Genomic DNA, 27607 nt, shown 5'->3' with positions numbered 1-27607 from the left:
CAGCCCTAAATTTCATGGCCTTCAGTTTCATGGGATGACCCAGTTGCGAGAGAGGGAGAAAAAGTTCTCTCTGTCCACTCCATGCATAATTTTCTCCACCTCAATCAGGTCTCCCCTTAGTTGCCTCTTATCCAAAATAAAGAGCTGTAGCTTGGCCTCCTAAGGAAGGTGCTCCAGGCCCTTGATCATCTTGCTTGCCTTCTTCTGCACCTTTTCCAGTTCTACAAGCAACTTCTTTGGTGACCAGAATTGTACACAGTACTCCAAATGTGGCCGTACACCATAGATTTGTATAAGGGCATTGTAATACTAGCATTCTTGTTTCCAGTCCCCTTCCTCATGATTCCTAGCATGGAAATGGCCTTTTTCACAGCTGCTGCACATTGAGTCAACCCTTTCAACGAGCTGTCCACCACGACCCCAAGATCCCTCTCCTGGTCAGTCACCGGCAGCTCAGATCCCATCAACGTATACTTGAAGTTGGGGTTTTTCGTCCCAATGTGCATCACTTTACACTTGCCAGCACTGAACCACATTTGCCATTTTGTTGCCCACTCCCCCAGTTTGGAGAGACCCTTTGGAGCTCCTCATCGTCTCTTTTGGATTTCACTACCCTATAGAGTCATCTGCAAATTTGGCCTCTTTGCTACTTACCTCCACTTCTAGATCATTTATGAACAAGTTAAAGAGCTTGTCCGGTCCACCAGGCGGACACAAGACGGGATTAGCCTGCTTCTCTCTGTCCTTCCACTTCCCCCCCATGCAACCCCGAGAGAGGGGGAGGGGCACAATTAACACCCCCCACCCCACAGTTTCTTTTTAATTTGCTTATTTCTCCTCCCCCTTGCAATTACTGTCACTGCAACAATTACGCCCAGAGCCCGGGGGGGGGGCAGCCAGGCGGGTGCTTTTTGTTCTGGCCGGTGAGGGGAGGGGGACGCCGAAGCCCAGCCGGCTCCCACGCGCCTTGCCCCGGCTACCTGATTGATTCCCCCACATCGTCTTGGCACACAATCTATCAGTTGATCTCTCCCACTTCATCACCGTCACTCCTGGCAGCGAAATACAAGATCCAAACCCTGCCGTACACCGACAGGCGACAACAGTAAACCAATGTCAGGCCGAGGCCGGCGCTCTGTAAACACAGCCCTCCGGGGCTCGGCCCAAGCGGGCTCCTCCGTGCAAGGCGGGGAGGGAGGGACGCCTTCCGGAGCTGCTCTCCTCCTCCTCTCTCGGGGCGCCCCCCCGTCATCCGACTGGGCTGTCCTCACACAAGTGCAACCGCGTGGCCAACGATGACTCCTGGGCAAGGAGCTTGCTGGACCTGCCTAGGCATGGGGGCAGAAGGAAAGAGGCTGGACCCTATACCTGCCTAAAAGTGGATCCTGCATCCTGGCCCGGTGCACGCTGTGTCGGCTAGCCATGCAGAGGGGCACAGATCCGTTTCACTTTTGCACTGATATCCCGCTCTTCTTCCTCCAGGAGCTCAGGGCGGTGTACAAGGACATGTTTATCCTCACAACAACCCTGTGAGGTAGGTGAGGCTGAGCATGACGTGACTGGCCCAGAGTTCACCCAGTGAGTTCCATGGCTGAATGGGGATCTGAACTCGGGTCTCCCCAGTCCGAGTCCCACCCTCTAGCCACTACGTTATGCTGGCCCAAGATGCCCCAGGCCTTGGCTCTGCCCTGTGCAGACTCTTAACTCCCCAACCCCCTCAGCCCTAGTTCTCAAGCCGTGAGGGGCGCAAGGCAGAACAAAAATCAATGAGAGCAGAAGCGGGGATGCTAGAATCCGCCCCTTCACAGAACCGGCAACACACACACCATCCTGCCAACAAGCAGACACAACCAACTATAAAATCCTGCCCTCCCATAAGGAGCTGCCATTTTGAGGGGCCGCCCTCACCGCCCTGCTCCCCAGATCCCTTCCCTATAGCCAACTGGGATCCCGCGGGTGCCCATGACCCGCATGGTGGGACTTTGGCCTCAGAGCCCCATGGGGCAGGCATGGCTCGGCACACTGCCACGTGGCCCACAGCATGCTCGGCCTGGGATCTTCTGCCAGGCCTCCCCAGAAAAGCAAGATGGCAGCCACAATGGCTCCTGGGCCCTCTCCAGGCAACAGCAGCCACCTCCCCGGCTGGGCTCTCCTCCCCCGCTTTCCTGTGGGCGCCTCTTGAACAGAAAGGCCAATTCTGGCCTCTGCCAGACCAGCTCTCCTCTTGCGCAGGTAGCAGTCTCGGTGCTTCCGCCGGTCGCCTTTGACAAATCCCGAGGAGGGCCAGTGTGGTCTCCGTCTTCAAGGAGAGGGGAAAGGGCAGATCCAGTGGGACTCCAGAACCACAGAAGAGATGGGAACAGTTGGCAGAGGAGCCAGTCCCTCCTCATCTGGACAAAAATGCAGGGACAGGATTCGCCCAGAATCAAACCTGCAGGACTCTCTTCTCTCTCTCCCTCTCTTTTTGAATGGGCTCCTTGTTTAGTGGGTTGTGAGAATGCTGCGGACGTATCTTCTCTTGAGTCCATTTGGTGCGCCTCCCTGCAGACTTATTTGGCGAGCAAACTGGTCAAACGTGGCCTAGACGATCACAGCATCCTGTAAACTCACCACTGCTTGGAAAGATTCTCCTCCAAGATTGTTCACTGGCGGCTCCTCATCAAACTGGCTGGGGTGGGGTGGGGGGTGGGGGTGCAGGTTTCGCATGGGGCGCCTCAGAGCTCCATCCTGAGGTCGGGGGACTCTTCAAAAGGGTGGAGTGAGCAAATGCTCATCAGAGCTGCAGATCTAAGCTGGGAGGGACAGTGAACTTCCCGGAAGGCAAGAAAATTCAAACCGACCTTGACAGAGTGGGAAATTGGGCTGGAATTAACAACATGAGAGGCCTGCTGTGTCAAGGCAAGATGTCGGAGGCCTACGGAGAGACAGCAGGAAGACCGCGGGGGGGGGGGGAGAGATGCAGCGCGAGCTTAGCTCTACGGAAGGAACAGAGCGCCCCCCCCCCCCGCAAAAAAAAAAAAAAAAGGAGACTGAAACCTGCTCTCATTAAAGGCCTGACAGGTGATAGCAGAGCTATAAAGAAAGAAGCAGCAGCAGCGTGAGAAGCCAACTCGGAAGAGGTGGGCTTCTTCACTCGCACCGGCTTCCCAGAAGTGATGATCCCTGTCACGGCCAAGGCAGGACGCTCCCAGCCTCACTCTGGGACTGCGGTTTCCAGCCAACTTCAAGTACTTTCTCCTCCCACCGATATCAACTGAGCCACTTGGCAAGACCCTGAGTTCTGAAATTTAGGAGGAACGCCCGTTGCAATTACTTCCGGCACGGGATGGGAACGGGCCCTCCGCTCCCCGAATCGCTTCCTGGATCCTCTCATCATAGGGCCAAGGAGGAAGCAGAGGAGAGGAGAGCTGGTCTGGTGGTAGCCAGCCTGACTTGTCCCCTGAGCTAAGCAGGGTCCACCCCGGTTGCATATGAATGGGAGACTAGAAGTGTGTGAGCACTGGAAGAGATTCCCCTCAGGAGGGGATGGAGCCGCTCTGGGAAGAGAAGAAGGCTCCAATTTCCTTCCCTGGCAGCATCTCCAAGATCAGGCTGAGAGAGACTCCCGCCTGCAACCTCGGAGAAGCTGCTGCCAGTCTGTGAGGACAGTACTGAGCTAGATGGACCAAGAGTCAGACTCAGTATATGGCAGCTTCCTATGTTCTTAAGCACCATTCATCCTACAGTGAAGGGAGCGTGGGTGAGTGCATGGGGGGCATCAAGGGCCACCCTTGGCCACCCCCCAGCTAGAAAGCCAGCACCCAACAGGCCCAGAGTCGCTGGGGAGAGGGGTATCGGCAGAACTCCTGCAATGAGACCAGTTGCTTCTGCAAAGCAAGCCAACCCTCCCGCCATCTACAAAACCCTGCCATGGTGTGGAGGGAAATAGTTTATGAAATTCTCTGCCACGGGACGTGGTGATAGTCACCAGCTGGGAGGGCTTCAAAAGGGGCTTAGAGAAACAGGGAAGGCAAGGGGATCAAGGGCTACGAGTCCCGACGGCTACAGGCCGCCTCCAGCCTCAGAGGCAAGGGGCCTCTCCATACAGTCCCGGCTGCAGGGGGCCACTGTGGGGAACAAGATGCAAGCACGGACATGTCCAGCTGGGTGTGTGTGTGTGGAGTGAGGCACACACACACACCGGCACGGCCTCCAGTCCCCTGCGCTCCCCTGACACGTAAAGGTGAGCCCTTTATGAAGGCAATTTAATTGGGAGGTGACAGCAAACATGCAGCCCTTATCACGGCGGCAGAAGCCCTTCAGCTCCAATCTCGCTGCCAAATCCTACTCCAGAGAAGAAAATTAACCAGGTCAGCAGAACTGGGCCTTGGCAGCGTCTGTCAAGGGGGCCCGGCGTCTCCTCAATGACTTGGACACAATGAAGTGGTAATCTTTACAGATCATCTCTCCCAAGAAGCATATTGGGGGTGGTGGGGGGGGGGAGAAGAGAAGGGAAGAGAAGACGTCTGGGCGTGATGCACGAGGAGGAGGAGGAGGCGGCGGCAGCATGGAGAAGCTGCAGCTGCCAGCCACAGCCGGGCCAGTGGCTGAAACTGCCACACTCCCGAGCACCATGTTTGGAGCCGGTGGGGGCCCCAGGAGCCCAGCCCAGCCCATCATGCTGTGTGGCCAGATGCCGGCGGCTGCCAATGCACCTGCTCCTCTCCCCACTGGCCAAGGTGGGCTGCAGAAAGCGCGGCCCAAACAGCCGCCCAGCGTGCCTCTCTCGGCCCCGCTCCTGCCCTCTGGCTCCCGACACGCCCGCCTCGGAGGCAGCCGGGGCACAGCGGCCCCCCTCTGGCAGCTCCCTTTGCTTGCAGGCGGTGCCTCTCCTCCTTCCTGAGAGCGTGATTCGTCTCCCTCTCCATTTAGATTCACCCCGGCACCCCAATTAATGGGTGAGGGGGAGCCGAGAACGGAGCATTGGTTACTCACCGTGAGGGCTTCTTCTGGGTGCTGCTGTCAAGGCATCTCACAATGGGTTATCCTCGTCACGTGCTCCTGGGCAGGACTATGCAAATTAGTTTGAAAGCGAGTCCTATATAGCACCGACGGGGATAACCCCGCCCAGTTCTTCTAGGCCAAGGAAAAGAGGAGAAAGGTTAAATAGGTAAAAGAATTGCGTACAAGGAGGAAAGGCAAGGAGCGGCTGAAGGAGGCGTACTGATCCAGGGGTAGGAAGCCAGTTCAGCCGTCAGAGAATTCCCACCCACGGAAGAGAGCAGCAAGCCACAAGGGCGGGCTGAGATGCCTTGACAGCAGCACCCAGAAGAAGCCCTCACGGTGAGTAACCAATGCTCCGTTCTGGGTGGCTGCTGCAAGGCATCTCACAATGGGACCTACCAAAGCAGACGTACTCGGTCCCAGGGAGGGAAATAATCGCAGCTGCTCTAATCCTGGGGGAGAACCCTCTGAAGGGCCCTTCTCCCAAATGCCGCCTGCGCGGCCGCATAGGTGTCTAGCCTATAGTGTTTTACAAAGGTAGAGGGACTCTTCCACACCGCTGTCTTGCAAATTTCCTGAACTGAAGCATTAGTGGCAAAGGCGGCAGACGCTGCGGCGGACCTGGTGGAGTGTGCCCATATGTTAGAGGGAGGAGGGAGCTTCAGGGTTTCATAGGCCAGAACTATACATGCCCTGATCCACCTGGCGATAGTCCTGGAGGAAACTGCTTCACCCATGGATGTAGGTAAATAAGAAACAAACATAGAGTCTGTTCTGCGGAAGGAAGCCGTCCTTTTGATGTAGCGTTTCAGGCAGCGGCGTACGTCTAATGTATGCCACAGTTTTTCCCGCGGGTGAACGGGATGCGGGCAGAACGATGGAAGGAAGACGTCTTGAGATAGGTGGAAGTGGGACACGACCTTGGGTAGGACGAAGGGATCTGGAATTAGACGAACGGAGTCTTCAGAGAACACGCAGTAAGCTTTATGTACTGATAGCGACCTGAGCTCAGAAACTCTTCTGGCCGAGGTGAGTGCCACCAGGAAGGCCAACTTCAGCGAGATAAGTCGAAGAGGGACTGTCCGGAGAGGTTCGAATGGAGATTGTTGCAGAGCTCTCAGAACAATGTTCAAATCCCAGGAGGGGAAGCGGTGTACGACAGGAGGGGACAGTAGGGTGGCTCCCCTCAGAAAACGTTTTAGTAGAGAGTGGTCCTTTAGGGCAGAAGAAGAAGAAGACTTCGGTAGCATAGGTAAGAGGGATGCCGCTTGTCTTCGAAGGGTGTTGGGTTTCAACCCTTTGTCTAGGCCGTCTTGGAGAAACCGTAGAAGATGGTGGAGGGACGCGTCATTGGTGGGAGTTTTATCCCTGCGGAGCCAACGAAGGAACATCCTCCACGTATATTGATAGATGCGATTCGTAGATTCTCGCCTGGAAGCCAGGATTGTCTCGGCTACCTTTTCAGAGATGCCCTGTGCGAGGAGCCGGCTCCGCTCAGTCTCCAGGCGGCTAGTTGAAACCAGCCTGGGTCTGGATGTAGAACCGGTCCTTGGAAGAGAAGGTCTGGTCTCGTGGGAAGGTGCCATGGCTTGTCGACCGCCAAGGACACCAGGCCTGGGAACCACGGGCGTCGTGGCCAGAATGGGGCTACCAACACTACATCCGCCTCTAGTGTCCGTATCCTTCGCAGCACTCTGGCGAGGAGAGGAATTGGAGGGAAGGCGTACAGGGGCCCTTGTGGCCACTCGCAGGACAGTGCGTCTGTCGCCCACGCCGTCCGGCAGGGGAACCTGGTAATGAACGTTTCCAGCCTCGCGTTGAGGGGGGTGGCAAAGAGGTCTGCTTGCAGGGGACCCCACCTGGATGCCAATTGATCGAAGACCAGAGGGTTCAGGGACCACTCCCCTGGAAGTAGGTCTTTCCTGCTCAACCAGTCGGCTAAGGAGTTCAGATCCCCTTTTACGTGGTGAGCTGTTAGGGAACTGAGGTGTTTCTCCGCCCATGATAGGAGCAGCACTGACTCCTGGAATAGGGAGCGCGAGCGAGTGCCCCCCTGTCTGTTCACATGGGCCTTGGCCGTGGTGTTGTCGGTTTTGATGAGAATGTCCTTCCCCTGGACTATATGGCGCAGGTGGAGGAGGGCGAACCGGATGGCTCTCAGTTCTAGCCAGTTTATAGAATGGGATCGCTCTTCTTGGTCCCAGATTCCCTGGGCTGAGTGTTGAAGGCAGTGGGCCCCCCAGCCCCTGGTGCTTGCATCCGTGGTGACTATGAGCCTCGGAAAGTCCAAGAAGCGCTGTCCCTTCGTAATGTTCCGGGTGTGAGTCCACCATTGCAGGGAGGATCTGGTTCGCAGAGGCATGGTGACTAAGATGTTGCGCTTCCTGGAGATGTGCGGTTGGAAGCGGAGGAGGAACCATTGTAGTTCTCTCAGATGTAGTCTCGCCCACGGAACCGCTTCCAAGGTTGAAACCATGAGGCCCAGGAGGCGGGCCAAGGAGAGGACCGGTGATTTCTGTGTGGAGAGGGCGCTGTGAGACTCTGATACGATGGCGAGGACTCTGTCCTGAGGGAGAAAGATCTTGTCTTCCAGTGTATCTATGATGACCCCGAGGTGACATATCCTGTGGGTCGGTGTTAGGTGGCTCTTGGCCTGATTGACCAGGAATCCGTGTCGTTCTAGGGTCGTTAGCGTCTCTACCAGGTCCCTCTGTGCTTTGGCAGCAGAGGGTGATTTCAGGAGAAGATCGTCGAGGTACCCGAAAATGTGTACCCCGTGAAGGCGAAGGAGTGCCAGGACGGGGGCGAGTACCTTGGTAAAGGTCCTGGGCGCCGACGAGAGGCCGAACGGGAGTGCCTTGTATTGATAGTCCTTCCCCGAATACTTGAATCGCAGAAGGGATCTGCTGTTGCTGTGGATGGGGATGTGGAGGTATGTCTCCTTCAGGTCTATTGAAGTGAGAAGGTCGCCGTGCTGCAGAGCTTCTAAAATGGAGCGAAGAGACTCCATACGGAATTTCCGTGGTTTTACATAGCCGTTGAGGTGCTTTAGGTCTAGAACGGCCCTGCGTGAGCCGTCTTTTTTGGGGACTGTGAATATAATGGAGTAAACTCCTCTTCCCTCCTGGCCCTGCGGGACGGGCTCTATCGCTCCGATGTCGAGGAGGTGCTGAATGGCGTTGGCCATTTCTGAATGCTTGATAGAACAACCGGAGCGTGGGGTGGGTAGAAATCTTGGGCGGGGAGAGGAGCTCAGCTCTATTCTGTATCCCGATGCTACGAGGTCTAGTACCCAAGCATCCGTGATGTTCTGGCGCCATGATTTGAGGAAGTTGGAAAGGCGACCTCCAAGACCGGGAAGGGGTGAGTCAGAATTGTGGTTTTCCCTGTTGCTTCCCTTGCCCGCTGGGGGGGCGGAAGCTGGTGTTTCTGCCGGTGAAACGTTGGCGGGGCCAGGAGGACCTGGAACCTCGAAAATCGCGGTCTCTGCCCCTGAAAGAGGGGCGGAAGGAACGAAAAGGCTGAAAATTTTTTCTGAAGGGAGGCTTGTCGGGCTTCCTTGGTGCTGAAGGCATGGTTTTCTTTTTGTCCCTGGATTCGACAAGAATGTTCTCGAGTGCCGCGTCTCCGAACAACTTTTCCCCTACGTAAGGTAGGGAGGAGAGGTTATTTTTAGATGCGGAGTCCGCCTGCCATGCTTTTAGCCACAGATGTCTTCTGCCGACTACAGATGCTGCTGATGCCCTCGAGGAGTAGCGGATGGAATCCAGGGAGGTATCGGCTATGAGTGCTTGGGAGCGTTGAAGCTTTAAAAGCTGTTGACGGAGATGGAGTGACTCTGGAGGTGTTTCGTCGAGTAGGTCGTTTATCCATAAGAGACTGGCCCTTGCCGCCATAGACGCCACTGCGGAGGAGCGGGTAGCCAGGGAGGAATTGTCGTGAACGCGCCGGAACGCGAGTTCTGCTCTTTTGTCCGAAGCATCCTTGAGGAAGCCTTCACCGTCTCTCAGAACCAAGGACCCGCTGCTCAACTGTGAAATTGGAGCATCGGTGGTTGGTGTCTTTAGTAATAAGGAAGGTTCCTGCTGGAAAGTGTAAAATCGAGTTGCAGATGATGCTGCCTTCTTGGGAACGCTCGGAGTGGCCCATTCTGCCTTTATCACATCTGAAAAATAAGCTGGCAGGGGAAGAAGCAACTCACGAGGTTGTGCCTTAGGAAAGATTAGATCACCTTTACTGCTTTGGCTAGGGTCTGCAGGAGGTTTAGCGGGGAGACCAATAGCTTTTAGGATCTTGGTCATCAACGGGTTAAAGTCCTCAGGGGTGAATAAGCGTTGGGACGCCTGAGACTGCTCTATGTCCTCTTCCCCAGACCAATCACCCTCCCCCCTGCTGGGCTCATGATCCCGGTCAGAGTCCCGTCCCTCCCCTTCATGGCCTCCCGGGTGTTCATCTGCGTCCTCCTCCATGGGAAGGGATGGTGCAGAATGCCCCCTATCCCTCACAGGCCGGATGACTGTGGCGGAGGGGTCAGCGGAGTCCTCTGCAGATATCTCCGAGGAGTGGACAGAAATAGTCTTGGAGGACTTATGAGACTTTTTAGATTTTTTGGAATGCTTTTTCTTTGATTTGGCCTTCCTAGGGGGAGAGGGAGAGGAAGAATCGGAGGTTTGCTCAGAAGGGGAGGTAGAAGGGAGTCTACGTCTCTTGGAATGTTTGCGCTTTTTAGCAGATTTAAAGTGGCCAAGAGACTCATTAATGGTGTTCTTGAACCATAGTTGCCATTCCTGGGGTATCTGACTGGGAATGGGAACATTCTCAGACAGAGAGCCCTCCCCCCCTTCCGATTGCGCAGGTCTCACCAAACTCGATGCGGTGGCAGCAGAGGAGGCGATCGCGCTTCCCGCCCTTTCCTGATCGGCGCCATTTTGAACGTCGCGCTGGTCTGCCGACGGGGCCGCCATGTTGGGTTGTTCGGAGAGGGCGCAAAATTCTGCTTGCGAAGAGGGAGGAGCGGGGAGCCGCTTTACCCTCCCGGTTCTAAGGCGCTCGCTTGGCTCTCGAAGGAGGGGTGCTGCGAGGGACGCGCCACTTCTCGCTGCCGAGCTGCGAGTTAAGCGGGTCGGTCGATCCTCGGCCCTTGCGCCTGACTCGCCCTCTGCGCCTGCCGTAGCTCCTGAGGACTCGCCTCCCGAAGGGGCGATCGACCGCAGGGCCTCTCCAACTGCCTGCTCGGATCGAACAAAGTTCGCCGAGACCGGGGCAGGGAGGAGAATAGAGCTAGAGGGTACCGGAGGTGGCGGAATAGGCGGCGGGTCTCCGGGTTTTCTCGAGTGCCTGGGAAAGCGCTCCGAAGGGCGTCCAGCAGGCACTAGTACATTAAGCACTCTGCTCCCCAGTCTATCTCCCCTAATGCTGTGCTCCATACAAGGCTAACCGGGGAGAGGAGGGTGGGGGGGGGCAACAACAAAGGGACTGGCAACGAACGCTAACTAAATTCTTCTTCTTCTTTTTTTTTAAACAGATACAAAAGACAGAGGGAAAAACAAACTGAGAGGGAATAAAAGGAAGGAGAAGAAGTACAGGCCTGAGAAGAAGCGACGAGGTGCAGCCTGCCAGGAGCAAACGCAGGACTAGAAGAACTGGGCGGGGTTATCCCCGTCGGTGCTATATAGGACTCGCTTTCAAACTAATTTGCATAGTCCTGCCCAGGAGCACGTGACGAGGATAACGCAGCAGCCACCCAGAACAAGACCCAGCGCAGCTCTGGAGCCAGAAAGCAGCCACACCGCCCACCCAGTGACCCGCGGACACTGGCCGGCAGCTCCCCGGGAGCAACCCTTCTGGCCCCCGCTCCCGTCCCCTTCTCCCTCTCCGGTCCATGGCTTCTGCCTTTGTCCCAAGGGTTGGATGAGCAGACGCTGGCACCCCAGCCGCCCTCCTGGGCCCTTGAGCGCCGTAAGGATGAGGAGGCCCTTTTTATCACACTCCAGCACTCCCCCCGGCCCATCAATCACGGCTCCAGAGCCCTGAAGGCTCTCCGGCCGCAAAGCGGAGCCTGGAGGCCCGTCTGGAGCGCCAGCTGCGGCCTACTAACAGGCTCCAGGACCGCGCCTGGCTGCTACCTGCCAAAACCCACTGCCAAGAGGTGGGTTCCTGGGGGCCTGGGCTTAGTTTGTGAAAAAGGCTACGTGGCTAGCCGACAGGCTTACACCCCCCCCCCCCAAGGTCTGACTATGTGTAAGCGGTGCCTCATCTGCCTAACCGACACAGCCATGGATCTCGGGCAGACCTCAGGGTGGCCACCTCACACACTGGCGTCCCCAAATGCAAAACAGAAGCAACACGTGACCTTTGCAAACTAATTTTTTTTTGGGGGGGGAGGGAAAGAAACCCGGGTGTGATCAAGTGCACAGCCGACAACACTCCAAGCTCTGAATTAAAGCCGCGCGGCTGAAGCACACTTGAGTGCGAGTTGCACGCTCAGGTTGTTTTCCCAGCAAGCCACACCCTCACCTCGACCCATCAAGATGCCAGGGGGAGGCCGCTTCCGTGTGCTCGTTCCCAGAGGGATGAGGGAACCCATGGCGAGATGGGGGGGCCGCAGAGGTGGGCCTCCTCCCAGAGCTCTGGCTGCACCTTGCCCTTGGAAGCCAAAACTCTCGCCCGGGGCCTCACCCAGTCCCACCCGCAGGGTTCACCCTGCCCACCGAAGAGGGGGTTCCTCCAGCTTTTTCGGAGAGGGCTCTAAGATGGCAGCTCTCGGTTACCACCACAACCCCAGAATGCGACTGAGAGGAAAGAACGGCCGCTTTCTGTGCTGGGCTCAAGGGACAGGCGCTGGCCAGTGGGGTCCTCATTGCCACGGGAAAAGCGTGCTCACCCCCGAACCTAAGAACAGCCCTGCTGGATCAGGCCCAAGACAGCCCATCTAGTCCGGCATCCTGTACCCCCCAGTGGCCCACCGGGCATGGTACCCCCCTGCCTTCTGAGCAGAGAGGCAGATCGGGCTGGCTCTCTTCCACTGTGCAAGAGGAGAGCAGCCATCCTCATCCAGCCCAGCAGAGTCCATCCCTCCCTCCCTCCCTGTGGTGGTTGCCGGGGGTCCCCCTGGCGCTCTGTTTTAGACAGCAACTCCTTTGGGGAGAGGAAGAGGATTTCCTTTTCCCTTTGGCTTCGGGGAGGTCTTTTCATGGGAAGGCAAGTGTCCTGGTGCTCCACTGATCAGGGATGAGCAGCCCCCTCAGGCCAAGGCCAGCCTCCTGAAGGCGCCCCCCCCCCACCCGCCAGGCCCAGAGAGGGCACTGTTTGAAGAAGCCACGGAAGCCACCAGCCCCAGCCCCGAATCCCTCCAGAGGTCGTGGTTGGCAGTGCTCACTCTAAGGTGGGTGCATGTGCACATGCTCAAACGTCTTTTTTTTTTTTAATGCCTGCACAGTCCATTTTAGCTCCTCTTCAGGCTGAGTCAGGAAGGCCCCACCCTGAATGCACGTGGTGCGCACAGACAGCGCCTGGATGCTGCTGCCCAGAACTAAACTCATACCGCGCACAGATGAGAAAAATGAGAGAACCCTCCCCCCCCCGGGGTGGGTGGTTGGGCTCGACCTCGTGCTCCTATTCAGATGGCAAGCCCATCCTCTGGGGACAGGGAGCCACTTCATTTCCTTGACCTTGCAAACTGTCTGGAGAACGTTTTTGTTGAAATATCTATTTGTAACACCCAGAGTAACTGAAAAACTTTAAGTGTAAAAAAAAAGCCTAATTGGAATGCCGTGTACAGAGTCCTTGTATGCATGTATACACACACGCACACACCCAGTGGGGACCCACTACAAAATGCTGCAGCGCACCGCCAGCCCCCCAGCCAGAGAGGCTCCTGTGAAGATGTCAAGCCCATCTGGAACAAGAGCTGCCGGGTGGGGTGGGCGGGGGGAGGGACCCCTTTCCTCTTCCCAGCCTTCTTCACACCAGCCCCCACCACAGTGCTCACTTCTGCACACACCCCACCCCCCCACACGGCCCACCTGGTGGTAAAAGTCGTCGTCATCGAAGATCTCCTGGTCCAGGTCTTTGAGGTGCGGGTTGGGCACTGCGGGCGGGAGGGCCTCCTAGGAGAGGGAGGAAGAGGACGCATCTGCCAAGGCTGCCAGGGCCGGCATCCGGGCCTCCCAAGCCCGCCCCCGCCCCATGGCCTCTTGAGAAGCTGAGCCCTTCCGCCACTCTCCCCCCCCCGGGGGCCCCCAGGTCCACCAGATGCTGGTTCCAGCGGTGCATCTGCCGGGCACTAGACTGTCTGCGGAGGAAGGCACAGGGGACCCTCCCTCGCTGTGCCGGTCCGCCCTCAAAAGGGTTGCAGAGCAAGGTGACGCCCGAAGAGGGTGGCCGGGGAGCTCTGGGGCTGGGAAGGAGGGCGGGCAAGAGGCCCCACACCGGAGAAGGCCAGCAGAGACCCCCGCCTGGAGCTGCTGCTCTTCCCCGAGGGAAATCATGTCAACCAGCCTTTTTGTTTACAGACACAGCCATAACTCAGTGCACACACAAAACGGGCCATTTGGGTGAGTAACACTCCCCAAACCTGCGAGAGGTGTTGACCTCTTGCAGACTCTACAGTCTTTTGACCTGTGGTCCTCCAGAGGCGCTGAACTACAACTCCCATAATCCACGACCACAACTTACTGTGCCTGGGGACAATGGGAGTTGTAGTTCAGCAACATCTGGGGGGCCGCGGGTTGGGAACCCATTTTAACCCATTAAATGGAATACTTTTTTTGTGTGTGAGGGACACCTCAAATGGTACAGGAGCACAGTGGCCAGTTCATGAGCCCACCTGCCCCCAGGGAAGCCCCTTACCGTCTCCTCCTGTCCCAGCAGTGCTTCTGGCGGTGGCTGGGGCTCATGCTGTGACTTCCCCAGCACCCTGTGCTGGGGAAGTCACAGCACAGGGTGTGCACCCTGTGCACCCTGGGGAACACGCCGAGCGCTTGGTCTGCGTCCTCCGCAGCAGCCTCTCCTTGTCCATCAGAACGTGATCGATCTGAGTCAAGACGGAGCGCTCAAAGGCGGCAAAACCCTGCAAAAACAGCCCACAGACTCAGGGGTGGCCAAGACGCAGAGCACGCTTCCTGCAAGAGGGAACTCTTTTGTTTGGGACTCTGGAGGACGGGCTCATCCCGCCCAGCCTGGGCTTTGAATGTCGGCAAGGTCCCAGCCTCCGACCTTGTTTCACACTCAACAGACAATCTGCACACAAATCCCGCCCCGGGGTAAGACGCTTGCCCCACCCAAGTTCTGATCAGGAGGACAGCCCGGGTGTTTCTTTTTAGGCTTTGAGCCCTTTGGGCACAGGGGGCCACCTGAGTTATTCCTTCCTCGTCTCTGTAACCCGTTTTGAGGACTTTTGTTGAAAAGCGGTACACAAAATGTTTTGTTTTATTTAGGCTGACATTTGTATACCGCCTTTCCTTAAAACAATCCCAAGGCGGTTCACACAGAGAAATTAACACAAGACAATAAAAATCACACCATTAAAATATTAAGCTAGAATATAAACACATAGATCTAACTAAAAAGATTTAAAATACAAGCACACTATAACCATGCAAAATACAAATACTCCTAGAAGTTGTCGTGGTAGTTAACCCCTGCTAACTGGGCAAAGAGGCTCCTTTCAAAGTGGGGATTCCCTTATATTTAGCCACTGAGACGCAAGTTTTGGGCGTTAAAGAAATATTTTAAATAAAATAATAAATGAAAACTGGCCCTCTCCAGGCCCAGCCCAGCCCAGCCCGGGGCTGATGCTGGCGTCTACTCAGTGTTTCCTTTTAGACTGTGAGCCCCACTTTGGGGACAGGGAGCCATTTTATTTGTTTACATCTATGTAAGCCGCTTCCTATAAGCCATAGCAGCAGTGGCAGTTCTCCAGAGAAGCGCTCTTCCCCCTGGATGTCTGGGCCAAAGTCCAGGGCCTCCACAGAGCGCCCCCCACCCCACAATCCTCATGCCAAGCATGATGGTGCTTACTTTGCGGAGGGGGGAGGCGGCTCCAAAGGCCTTTTAGGGCCAGGCTCCAAGAGTGCCCAGGTGCACCTCTGGTTCTCCATCCCCTGCTAGTGAGCCACAAACAGTGCCCCCCCACCAGGCCCCGGCCTTGACTTGCCTTCCCCACTTTGCCAGAAGCCAGCCTGGTCCGGTCGTGCCACTTCTGCAGGGTGCTGTTCCGATAGGCTCGGAAGTCGGTGAACCGCTTGGCCGCCAACTCCGGGTAGTCCTGCATCTCCAGCCTGCGCTTGGGTGGCCTCGTGGGCTCCTCCTTCCTCTCGCCGCCCTCCCGCCTGGCTTCTTCATCACTGCTGCCGGGGACCTCTTCGTCGCTGGAACAAAGGCACAAAGGGGCAGCCCTCAGCCCAACACAGGAGCACGCGAAGCGGCCTCTGACCGACTCAGACCCTGCTCCATCTAGCTCTGGCTACACAGGGTGAGGGGAATATCTTGCAGTGCTCACACATGTGGTCTCCCTTCATATGCAAACCAGGGTGGACCCTGCTTAACAAAGGGGGCACTTCATGCTTGCTAACACAAGGCCAGCTCTCCTCCCACTGAAACAGGAAGAAGGGCTGAACCTGAAGACGCAGCCTGTTGGGCACTCCTAACGCCCTCTCCTCAGCCCTTGGGGTGGCCAACAAGGATCAGGACCAGGTCCAAGGAGCCCCCCCAGGCCAGCATGACGCCCCTCCCACTGTGGCCAACCAGATGCTCACAAGCTGGTTATGGAGGTCATGGTGTGCCCTTCCTTGTCCCTGGGATCTACGATTCAGAGGCTTAACTGCCTCTGCAGATGGAGACTCCATTCAGTTAGCATAGCTAACAGATCTTGGAGAGATCTGTCCTGCTCTGTGTGTGCTTCAAATCCCCCGATAAAGCCACCCATTCAGATGCAAACCAGGGCAGGCCCTGCTTAGCAAAGGGGACAACTCCCTGCTTGCGATGGCTGCCCTTTCCTCTAGCCTGACAAGGCCCACGGGTTTCCGCTGTCCCCCAGGAGAGGGAGCTCCAGGCAGTGGATCCCCCTTTTCAGCCGCCAGCTCTGTCCCATCCATTTTGAGGGGGGGACGACAAGAAGCACCCACGGCATTCTCAACGCAGCCGGTCTGCAGACTTAAATAAAGGCGTCACAATCCGGGCGGAGTCTGCGGCAGAAGCCTGGCTCGTTCCGCCACAGGAACTCCTACGGACCGGGCATCCTATCAGCTCTTTGGGGAGCCCCTCAAAACATTGCACATTTCAAAGCAACAGACGCTCAACAGAGGCCAGTGGGAGTGTCGGGCCACCCCGATACGTCCCGCCTGTAAGCTCTGGCCGCCACCTTCCTTTCAGGGCCTCAAGTGCTTTCGCCTGTCCTCACAGGGAACCCAACCGGGGGCAGCGAATTCTCTGCCCAGACCTGGAAATGCCAACTCTTGGGGTCTCCTCCTGCACGTACCTTCCCTCTCTCGCGTGCTGCCCGTCCACCAGATGCCGCATGCCGGGATACTGGAGCAGGAGCTCGTCCTGAAGGTCCACCAGGCTTCTCAGCAAAGCCTTCAGGGCTTTATAATCTGCAGAGAAAGACATACATGGTTTGGGTCTGCTTTGAATTGATGGTTTATCGACATTGTTCAGCGGCCCCGAGACCTCATCCCCGGGAGCCGCCACCAGGAAAGCCACAACCATGGGAAGAGAGGGTATCTCCAGCACCCGGCAGGCCATGGGATGCCACCGCGCACCCCCCTCAGTCAGTTCTGAGGAACAGGGCCATCCATGAATACCTTGGGAATCAGGGGGCCAGGTTCCTGCACCTCCTCAAATCGCGCCCCCCAAATGGCAAAACAGGCCATACTGTGGTCCACCGCCCTTCATTTGTCCATGGATGTCATCCACGAGTGCCCCAAAATTGCTATTTTTGGTGCCGTTTCCCCTTCAAAATGAGCCGTAAAATGACTCCAATGCACAAAATGGCAGACGGAAATAACCGCTGTGGTCACTTTGATCGGCCTCCTATCCACGGATACTTGGATTTAACCCCCTCTTTGCCATTTTAAGATCGCGTATACTGAGGTCAGGGGTCTATTACCTGATCACAGATACGCAAAACTGCACGTGCTGGACCCGTGATTAACGGGGTCCTCCTCTACATCTGCTAGGTGTGGTACACAATCCAAATTACAATATAAAAACAAAAAACAGTCAAAAAATTTTCACAGAATAAAACCAATTAAACACAATTTAGAGTGAAACAAAAAAATTGCACAGGATAAAAATAGTTCAAAATTAATTTTCAGTAAAAACCTGAGAAAACCGGTACACCTTAAGGATCTTCTTGGGGGGCGGGGGGGCGGTTCACAGACCTGGCCTTTGGGGCAAGGAGTAAAGAGGCCGCTTGGCTCTTTCCCCAACACTTCACACCGGCAAGGCCACTGCCTGCCCATCTTTGGAGTTTGGGGGGGGGAAGTGCGGCGGCAGCTGCCGCCGCCACAGCCACCACCAGGATCCCTCCTCAACCCCCCCACCCCGCCACCGCCTTCAACCCGTCACTCCATTTCAAAAGAGAAGCAAACCCACCTGTCGCAAGCGGACCTCTGAGGCAGCATGTTGCTTTGCTAACCCTGACCACTTAACATCTCATTTCAAAAGTGGATGTGCCACTCTCCCACATTCCCAGGAGTGTCCCCTCCAAGGCGTGCACATGTACGCGCAGTGGCAGGTTTGGGGACGTCTGCTCCATTAAGTTTAGATCCTGCTCAGGTTCAGTCAGGAAGGCCCCACTCTGAATGCACATGGTGCACACACACTGCTTTGATGCGTCCGCCCAGAACAAAACTTATTCTGCACACCGATGGGGGGGAAATGAGAGCACACGCACTATTTCCCAGGAGAGCTGAGAGGCCGTTGTGCCCCGAGAGGAAGGCCCGGTCTTCCAGAGAGCGCCTCCTTCCTCTAGAAACCTCGCCGCCTATTCAGGTCTGGTTCCGGTTGTCACAGCTCGCTTGGTGGCAACCCCAAACAGGGCCTTTTCTAAGGTTGCCCCACAACTCCCAAGCACAATCAGAGCCTCTCCCTCTCTGGATCTTTTAAAGAAAAATCTGAACACATACCTCTGGTGGGCCACTGCATGGAACAGGGTGCTGGACTGGATGGGCCATGGGCCTGATCCGGCAGGGCGGTCCTGTGGTTCTTAATCAGGCTTCTAGTCCATAAGTTTTTAAATTTTATATTTTAAACCATTTTAACGGTCTGTGTTTTGAAATTGCAAACCACCCAGAGATTTGTACACAGGGCAGTATAAAAATTTGTGAAAGAAAGAGAAGGTGCCCAGGCCAGGGAGCTCTGGGAAATCAGGGGGCGAAGAGAGGGCTGCTTCGTGAATCATGCATGGTGAGAGAGTGCCGCCTTCGGTAGGATCCCCGTCTCAGGAAGAGGTCAGCTGGTGAGGTCTGTCCGGTGGTAACTCAGAGCTGTTGGCCTTTAGGAGCCCTGAAAACTTACTTGTTTGGCCTGGCCTTCCAAGGTTTTTAAAATTGTTTTGGGGTATTTTAACCCCCTGCTAACTGGGCAAAGAGGCACCTTTTAACACGGTGGTTCTCTTTACTGAGCAGGAGGTGAGGAACTGGCCCTATCCACCCCCAGCACAGCATCCCTCCGGTGATAGTTGCTGGGGTCTATCTTGTGTTTCTTTTTAGATTGTGAGCCCTTTGGGGACAGGGACCCATCTTATTTATTTATTATTTCTCTGTGTAAACCACCCTGAGCCATTTTTGGAAGGGCAGTATAGAAATCAAATTAACTACAACAACAGGTTTTTAATGGTTTTGAATTGGTTTAAAATAGTGTTTATATTGTTTTAAGCAGTGTATTTTAAATGGTGTTTGCTTTTATGTCTTTTTAAACTTGTGAGGCACCACCCAGAGCCTTTGGATGGGGTGGACTATAAATGTAATAAACAAATAGTAATAAATAAATAAATTGTGGCTTCATTGTTAACATGGTAAACCGCTTTGGGTGCCTTGGTCAAGGCAGAAAGGTGGTATAAAAATGTAACAAATGAATAATAATAAATAAAAAAGCGTCCAAAACAATATACCATAAAATAAATAAATACAAGCTATATTAAGATCCAGCAGCAAATGCAGCACTAGAATTTAGAGCAGCACTAAAGAGGATTTTATATATGTATATGTCTATATGTATATATTTAAAGCAGGTTAAACAGAAGGAACAGAGGAACAAAGGAAGCAGCCTTGTACTGTGTCAGACCCTTGGTCCATCTCGCTTGGTATTGTCTACCCAGACCGGCAGCGGCTTCTCCAAGGTTGCAGGCAGGAATCTCTCCCAGCCCTATCTCGTTGGAGATGCTGCCAGGGCAGGAATCTGGGACCTCCTGCATGCAAGCAGGCAGCTGTTCTTCCCAGAGCGGCCCCACAATCCCCTCAGGGGGAGATCTAACAGTGCCCCACAAGCAGTCTTCCATTCAAATGCAAAGTCACAGCCTGTGAGCACCCTCTCAGCAGATAAGAAGCTGAGACACCAGTCACTGAAATGGGCCATTAAAGCGGTCTTTGGGGGCAAATAAAGAGGTCTTCACCTTGAAATGCAACTGACGGCTCCAGGCAGTAACGGGCAGGGGGGGCAACCAAGGAGGCAGCTCCTGTTGACCTTCTCTCCCTTGCCCCGCCCAAGAGTCGCGCTGCCTGCAGGCTGGCCGTTCAACAGGTAGAACTACACGGTCAATCAAATGGCCAGCCTGCAGGCCGCACGGGTCTCGGGCGGGGAGAGCGGAGCAACCCAAGCAGAGGCCTCTGGCACTCCTTTTCCCCCGCTAGGGGCTCCTGGCGCCAGGGAGGGCACCACCACCAAAAGGGCCACCTTCCCAATTCTCACTCACCTCCTCTGCGACGGCAGGGCCACGCCCGCCCTCAAACCAACCAGCTCCTTCTCTCCGGTCTGCCGCTTCCCCCAAAATGTTTGTGGGGACCGCCAAACTGGGTTATTAAAAGGGAACCTGGGATAACACGGAACCGCTCCTGGAAATCCCTGCGGAGGGACCACAACCCAGGCACCAGACCTAAACTCAAAAATTCCACACGTGCATATTTTACAAAGAAGAAAATGCCCTTTCCTTCCAGGGGGGCTACTAAGGCAAAGCCCAGAGTATCTGTCACTTCTGGCAGTCCCATCTGGACATTCAGGATTAAGAGAGACGGTTTCCGTTCCTTTTCACAGACCGCTCCAAAGACGGGAGTGAGGCCGTAGGTCAAACGCGGTGGTGCTCGAGAACATCATGGCCCAAGAACAATCCCCCTCATTCCAGCCCACAAGCCAGACCCCCCCCCCGCGCCCACAGCCACACTAGTCATCCCTTGCAATTAATCCCCCCAAGAAACACGTTTGATTAAATCTTTTCAAGCAAATCCTTTGCTTTGCTTTTGTTAGTTCACTTCTTGTCAACATCTATTAAAATATGCCTTTAATTCTCCCACAATCTTAAAAAACACCGATTCCACTGTCTTCAACTTTAATCAACTGTATGGGCAGCATTTTTCATTTCATAATAATGCGCTGCTTGGAATTCAAGAGGCAAGCTCCACATCAATCATTCCGCAAGAATTTTTCCACTGCAATAAATATGCAAATGAGCCAAAGCCAGTCAGTCGTATTTCAGGCCCGACTTGCTAGTGTTTTAAAAAAAGACACAAATTTATTAATTGCCGTTGGCCAGCGGAATCCTATTACTTTGGGCATTGATTACAAAGCTGTGTGAGTGATTATCGTGCAACTCGCGGGCTATCCAGGCATGAGGAAAAATTATTAAAGCAAGGGAGAGATTATCAACTCGGAATAACAATAAGCTTTAACATTTTAAGGCCTCTAACTTCAGCAACAAAGAATGATGCCATAGCTCCAGCACGTCACCAGTCCTGAAGTTGGGCGCGACATCTGAGGGCTTGTCCAGGAAACGGCACCGTCCTCCAGCAGGACCCTGGGGGTAGGCACAGGAGGAGAGCTGGCCTGGTGGAAGCCAGCGAGACTGGTCCTCTTAGCTAAGCAGGGTCCACCCTGGTTGCATATGAAAGGGAGACTAGAAGGGTGAGCCGTGGAAGAGATTCCCCTTAGGGGTTGGAGCCACTCTGGGAAGAGCAGAAGGTTCCAAGTCCCCTCCCTGGCGTCATCTCCAAGATAGGGCTGAGAGAGACTCCTGCCTGCCACCTGGGAGAAGCCGCTGCCAGTCTGTGAAGACAATCCTGAGCGAGAGGGACCAAGGGTCTCACTCAGTAGATGGCAGCTTCCTCTGTTCCTATGATGGGAAGCACACTGGCTGCGGAGGCATGACCCCACCGCCTCTGGATAATAACTTCTGTGTCATTTCCACAGCATGGCGTGCCCAAGGGAAATGAAGCCAAGGTGGAATGCCTAAGCTGGCTTTAAGAGCAGGGTGTTTTTTTAAAAAAAATCTATTTGTTGCATTTATATCACACATTTTTCCTGTGGCGGCACAAGTGGCATCCAATAATATTTCATTGGTTTTAATTAGTTTTTAAAATGAGCTTTATATTAATATCTTAATTGCTTTTATTGTATGTGAACCGCCCTGAGCTGGGATGATGGGCGATATATAAATGAAATCCATCCATCCATCGGGTTTCCAAGAAGTCTCCCATCCAGAGACTGACCAGATGTGGACCTGCTTAGCTTCAGCAAGGGGGCTGGATTATATGCCCTCAGATCACACCCTAGACATGCCCTCCCCCTGCCAACCCCAGGAAAAAGAGGGGGGGCAGGCTGGTTAGGCTTCAACCGCCACTGTTCAAAGAAAGCCCCCCTGCCCCATTCTACACACAAGAGCGACTCAGACACTACGGTCTCGATTCCCAACAGGGCTGCACATCCCTTTCTTTTCTGCCATTTCCAAGACCCAGTCCTCGCACAGAGCTGGCAAAAACCCACCCCACTGTATTTCAGACTCCTAGGCCTATAAATATAAAATGTGCAGGCATCTAAGAGTCCAACGATTCCAGCACAGGCTTCTCAGCTTCCACTGCCACCTGCCCACGCTGTGCCACAACTCCCACTCCAACCACGAGGTCTGGCGGAGCTACAGGGGACGCGCGGCACGTGGTCACCTCCACTGGAATGGCATCGAGCTCCCTCCGGGACATCTCAGTCCGCTGCACTTCGCCAAAAAAGAAAGAGGCTGGTGCACAACAAGACACATTGATGGCAGAACCCCAGGGTGTTTTGAACCGTAGCCAGGGGCGTATCTAGGGTAGGGCAGGCAGGGCACGTGCCCTGGGTGTGCCATTTGAAGGGGGCGCCATTTTTAAAAATAAAATAAAAAATTAATGGCCACCGAAAACAAAATGGCCACCACACATATTCAAATGGCCTCTGCAAGACCCTAGTATCTGGGCAAAATCAAATTCTCCATTTATTTTTAAAACGTATGTGATGCTACAATGCATAGTAGAGAATTAGACAGGCACTTCTGTTTAGTTTTCCAAGTACACGTCCACATAGTATTTGGGTATTTCATGAGCCCCAGCATACTGAAATTTGTAGTTTTCCATCATTTTTAAGTCTGGCTACATCCACCGCTAAATAGTTTTTGAAATATTAAAAGATTAACGAGCTTGACTTGTATTTTTGAGCTGATATGATGGTAAAGTTATCTGAAAGATGGGTGTCAGATGCTTGGACAGGGGGCGCAATTTCAGTGCTTGCCCTAGGCGCTATTTTTCCTAGATACGCCTCTGAACATAGCGGCACGTCCAAACCAGCCGGGGAGGGGCGCAAACGAGGCGCAGCTGCCTCTGCTTCCCGGCAGCTCCAGGGGCTCCTCTCTCTCTCTTCCAGCTCCACTCAAGAGCCATACTGCCCGCAGGCTGGCCATTCGTCAGGTAGCAGCTCTACCAGGCAAATGGCCAGCACAGCTCTCAGGGTGGGGAGCGACTCCAGATGCCACGCCTCCTCTAGCACGCCACCCCCCCCCCGGATCATTAGGACAAACCGGTCCGCTACTGCTAAAGGAATATATTAACTACCTATTTGTTGGCAGTTTAATTATATAGGGATTATAAAACACACGAGAGAAACCTATTTAGAAAGATAAAGAAAATGGCATTGAAGATGACCTTGGTTTTAAGTTGTCGATTATTTCGGGAAGAGCTGCCTTGATCATCCTTTTGCACGGCCTGACACTGGCATTTTCTACCAAGGTACATACAAAAAATCCAATTCCTTTCTTCCAGGTACTGCGTCTCGTGCGGCATTTTTAAAAATCTTTCTACAGGTGTTCTTGTCATCCTGCTTTTTTATTCCTTTAATATTCCTTGATCAACAAGGCTTAGAGGCAGTTTGGACTGTGTTTATGAACAGCGCCATCATGGGCCAGGATCAGTGTGTCCGTCTCATCCCTCACCTGACTCGATCCGCCGCTTCCTCCATGTCATGGTCCTTCGTTTCGCTTTCTCTCTCCTTGTTCCATGTAGTTCCTCGATGGAGAGCACAGAACTCAAAACGCCCTCAGATCCTGCCATCAACGCACCCCACTTTTCTGCACCAACCTGTTCTCCTCTGGCTGCTTTTGGGGGCTGCCCTCCGGTTTTGTTCCCCCCCGCCACACACACACACACACACACACTCCCACAACATGATGCAAAATGATCAGAAACATGTAGAGGTGCTCTGCATTATCTAGGTGGCAGAATGCCACCTGTCTTAGGAGCAGCATTGTGATATCAACCCCTCCTCCCCCCCCCCCCCCGCATTCCGTACCACCCTACAGGAGGAGCACAGTCCACAGGGGGTGGTCTGGGCTACTTTCGGCTTGCTGGTGGCTAGCAACCACCTCCTCATCTTTCTACTACTTTGCAGATTGTCCGGTTATAAAAGTCTGACCAACCAAGCGCAAACGGACTTCTTAAGAAGAAAAGGAGAGACACACACACACCCTGGACTTTCCCCCGTCCCCAGCGCGTTTCCTGCGCCTGCCCCAGATGGGCCTGGCCACTCTGGAGCTCTGGGTCCCTCCCGCCTCCTCATTACAAGATTAAATGATTTATACATTGTTTTAAGTAGCTGGGATTCCCAGCTGTTTCCCTGAGAGCACGAAGGCTTGGCTTCCAGCCCTAGAAGTGATTGAAATGGGACCCACTGAAGATCAGCTATAATAACAAAGCTCAGACCGCGGGGGCTGGGCTGGGGGCGGGAGCCGGCCGCGAGCGATTGCTGGGTCTGCCCCAAGTCCTGGCATTTGGTCGCAGGGGTAGACTGATCCCATCCCCACCAGGACCACCCGTCTCAGATGCACACAGAACGGGGGCATTTCAGGAGGGGTCAACGCAGGGTGGGTGGGTGGTAAGAGGTGCGAGGGGACGCCCGGGGCCATTCAGACACGGGCCAGCGTCCTACCCAAGAGAAGCGGCAGCATCCGGGCAGCAACGGCTCCCTGGAAGCTGCCCGGCACTCTGCACGCGACAGGACACCATCCACGACCCGCCGTGGGGAAGGGGGAGTGCACGACTGATCGCCTGCCTTGAACGCGAGGCACGGCACAAAATGCCGGCCAGGCCTTCGGCACGAGGGGGTGGGGTGGGGGCTTCCCGGCCTGGCTGTGGGAATCCCATGGCATCTCCATGGGGGGCGGCCCCCCTCCAGCTCCTCCACACAAGATCTGGGTAAGTGGTCCGGCTCCTTGAGGAACTGCCGCATAGGACGGTCCGCTCCGCCTTGCAGGTGCCCCCCGGCCCAGACCTCCAGCGCAGAGCCCCCCTCCCCCTGCCGTCCACTAGAAGGGGGAGGTGGAAGCGGAGAGCTTCTGCGGGGAGAAGCAGGCCCTTCCTCCGCTGACCCGAAGCCCCTCCACACTGGAAAGCTGCCACCACAGGCTGGGCAGAGGCCCCAGCAGGCCTGGGAATGCCCACAAGCCAGCTGGCCAGGAGGAGTCCAAGCGGGTTTTCAGTGGGCCTCCTCTTTCACCCCTCTTGTTCGGCACACGCCGCTGGGCCCTGCCCTCCCTTCACCAACCGGAGTGGCCACCACCAAGGCCAACGCGCTGCCCTGACCACCAGGCCCCTAGGACCAGGAGCAAGGAGAGCCCTCTCCCAGGAGAGGAATGCTTCGCCCCACCTATCTCCCTCAGCCCAGTTGGAGAAAACTGACCGTCTTGGGGGATTCTGCTTTGCTCTTTCTTGTCTCGCTTCTCAACACACACACACAAACACACACACACACACACACACGATCCATGCGAAGCCTGCAAGGGACACAAATACCAAGGGGAGAACCAGGCATCTCAATGCCCGCTGCGTCAATAAGGGAGGGGTCCTGGCGGAACAACCTACCGGGGAGCAGATTTTTTAATGAACGGGTCTCTCTAGTGTGCAAATCAAGCTCCAACTGCAAGTTTCGACCTGCACTGGGTCTGGAAGAGGAGCCGGGGAAGGAAGCCAAGGGGACTGGGCCGTGCAAAGGCCGGCACGTGCCCCAGACAAGGTGAAGGGGATGCAGCCAGAGAACCCGCCCCTCCCACCGCGCCCAACACACACATGCACACAGTGGCCCCAGAGATGCTTCCTCTGACGGAACATGCTGGAATCTGCAACAGGTTCCAAGCACCTACTAAGACAGGGACTCGACTTTGCTCAGTGGGGAACCTATAGGAGAACCCCAGGATTGCTGGGAAGGAGCTGGGCAGCCATCCACTCACTCCCCACCCCACTCACACAGCCCCCCAGGGTGGGAGTCCTTTCCCCAGCTGCAAATGCCAAAGCACCCAACGTCGTCTACCCGCCCAGCAGAGACTGAAGGAACAACCCAGCACGCCCTACCACCACCACCGCCGCCTTAGGCGTGGGACTAAAAGGGGGGGGGGGACACACAAAAACATTCAGCTTGCATAAGGGCCGGGCGGAAGGGCCAGTGCAGGAGGGGCAGAGCCAGCCTCTACCACTACTACTGCCTGCACGCTGGTTCTCAACAGGAGTTCTCATGGGAAAGAATCGATCGCTAAGGTGGCTCCCAGGCCCCAAAGGGCTCACCCCCTGAGGTAGACACCAACAACAGCTACTGCAGGGATGGAGGCGCGGGGCTGGGCTGGGCTGGAGAGGGCCAAGGGGCAACAGGTCCCCCTGCGCTGGTGCCGCTGGCCCAAGTTCCACTGGCCCAAGCCACCCGCTGGCCAGCAAAAGCCCCCCCCCACACACACACCCAGCCATTCCTCTCCCCTCCCCTCCCCAGGCCAAGCGTGGGGTTCCCGTGCCTGCAGGGGAGGGGGAGGGGGGCAGCAAGATCAGCCCCCCCCCCCGACAGGAAGAGCAGCAGGGCTCAGGTATGTCGAAAAACACCCGTCGGGGCGGGGGGAAACAACCCCCCGTGAGGGGAGAGCAGGCCCAGCAGTTTGGACGGGTGGCAATTTAGACGGGGCAATTTGGACGGGTGGGCAGGAGATGAGAACACGAGGCTCCCGGGAGGGAGAGTGTCCCTTTCCCCCTTGCCGGGGGGCGTGGGCATCACCCTTCCCAACCTGGCAATACAAAGTCCAAGGTCAGAACTGGGAGAAGAGGCCCCTGCATGCTCATCTCCCAGGCAGGGCGGGGGAAGGCCCCTCCCTGGAACCCTGGAGAAGCCGCTGAGCAGGAGGGACCCAGGGCCGGACTCGGAAGCAGGCCGCTCCCCGTGCTCCCCCCTCCCTGCCCCCCCCGCAACGCCCAGCCTGAACCCTCAAGCTCTTAAGCAGGGCAAGAGGGGAAAGTTTTCAGGTGTGACGGGGGGAGCCCTTTTCGGGAGCACGCCTGGGGGGCTTGCTGCGGAGGATCCTCACCCGTTTGCATGCACAGGGCAGGGAGGGCGCCCCCCCCCCGCCACCCAGCCACAACAGCCAGAGAGGAGGGGAGCTGCAGCCCAACATCTGGAGGGCCTCATGGCGGCCGCCCCGGCTGCCCAGCGCCTGATGTTGCTCTGCAGAAGTGACAGACCAGGAGCTGGCAGCTGCTTCTGCTTCCCGGCCGCTCACAGCTCTACCTGAAGAATGGGCAGCCTGCAGACCTAGAAGCTCTCAGGCCGGGCAGGGAGAGGGAGAGAAACGGCTCAGAGAGCAACCAGAGCTGCTACCAGAAAGGGAAAAATGGAAGAGGGGGGCAGGAAAGAGAGAAGCCACTCGGGGGAAGCCAGAGAAAAGAACCGGCTTCCGATACGCAAGAACGGAGCCCTTTCCATCCTCTGAAATTCTGAACCCCTCTCGGGCGGCTGGAGACCTGGGTCAGGGCCTTCGTTCCTCAGCACCCCCCACCCCAGCCCAGCCCAGCCCTCTTGGCTCCTGGATTTTTGCACCTCTGCATGCCAGGCTCCCTTGCATCTCAAGAGGGGAGGGAGAGTCATCCAGCCTGCCCCACCCCCGGCAAGACTGGAGAGCCCAAACAAAGGAACGCTGCTGCCCCTTTTAAGACAAAAAGCCCAACCACAAAAATTCTCCCTATATAAATTATGGCCATAAACTTTTTTCCTGCAGTGCAGCCTAATTAATTCCTGCTCTATACACAAAGGGAAATGCTGGGTGACAAATGGGTGCAAAGCTTGAAAGCTGCCACGTCGGCAA

At 55.6% G+C, this 27607-nt stretch overlaps 1 protein-coding gene across 3 annotated transcripts in view; it reads right to left on the bottom strand.

Annotated features, from left to right (window-relative positions):
* AATF (apoptosis antagonizing transcription factor) overlaps positions 1 to 27607 on the bottom strand; it is an 87824-nt gene that overhangs the window by 47652 nt on the left and 12565 nt on the right. For all 3 annotated transcript variants that reach the window (XM_053275406.1, XM_053275407.1, XM_053275408.1), the window contains exons 5-7: positions 16463 to 16577; positions 15140 to 15353; positions 13008 to 13091 (exon numbers count right to left, since the gene is read on the bottom strand). In XM_053275406.1, the coding sequence (XP_053131381.1) occupies positions 13008 to 13091; positions 15140 to 15353; positions 16463 to 16577 (413 nt within the window). The remainder of the gene's footprint in view (positions 1 to 13007; positions 13092 to 15139; positions 15354 to 16462; positions 16578 to 27607) is intronic.

The sequence above is a fragment of the Hemicordylus capensis genome, chromosome 12 (assembly GCF_027244095.1).
Source record: "Hemicordylus capensis ecotype Gifberg chromosome 12, rHemCap1.1.pri, whole genome shotgun sequence".
NCBI lineage: Eukaryota > Metazoa > Chordata > Lepidosauria > Squamata > Cordylidae > Hemicordylus > Hemicordylus capensis.
This window is presented reverse-complemented; position numbering and strand designations above follow the sequence as displayed.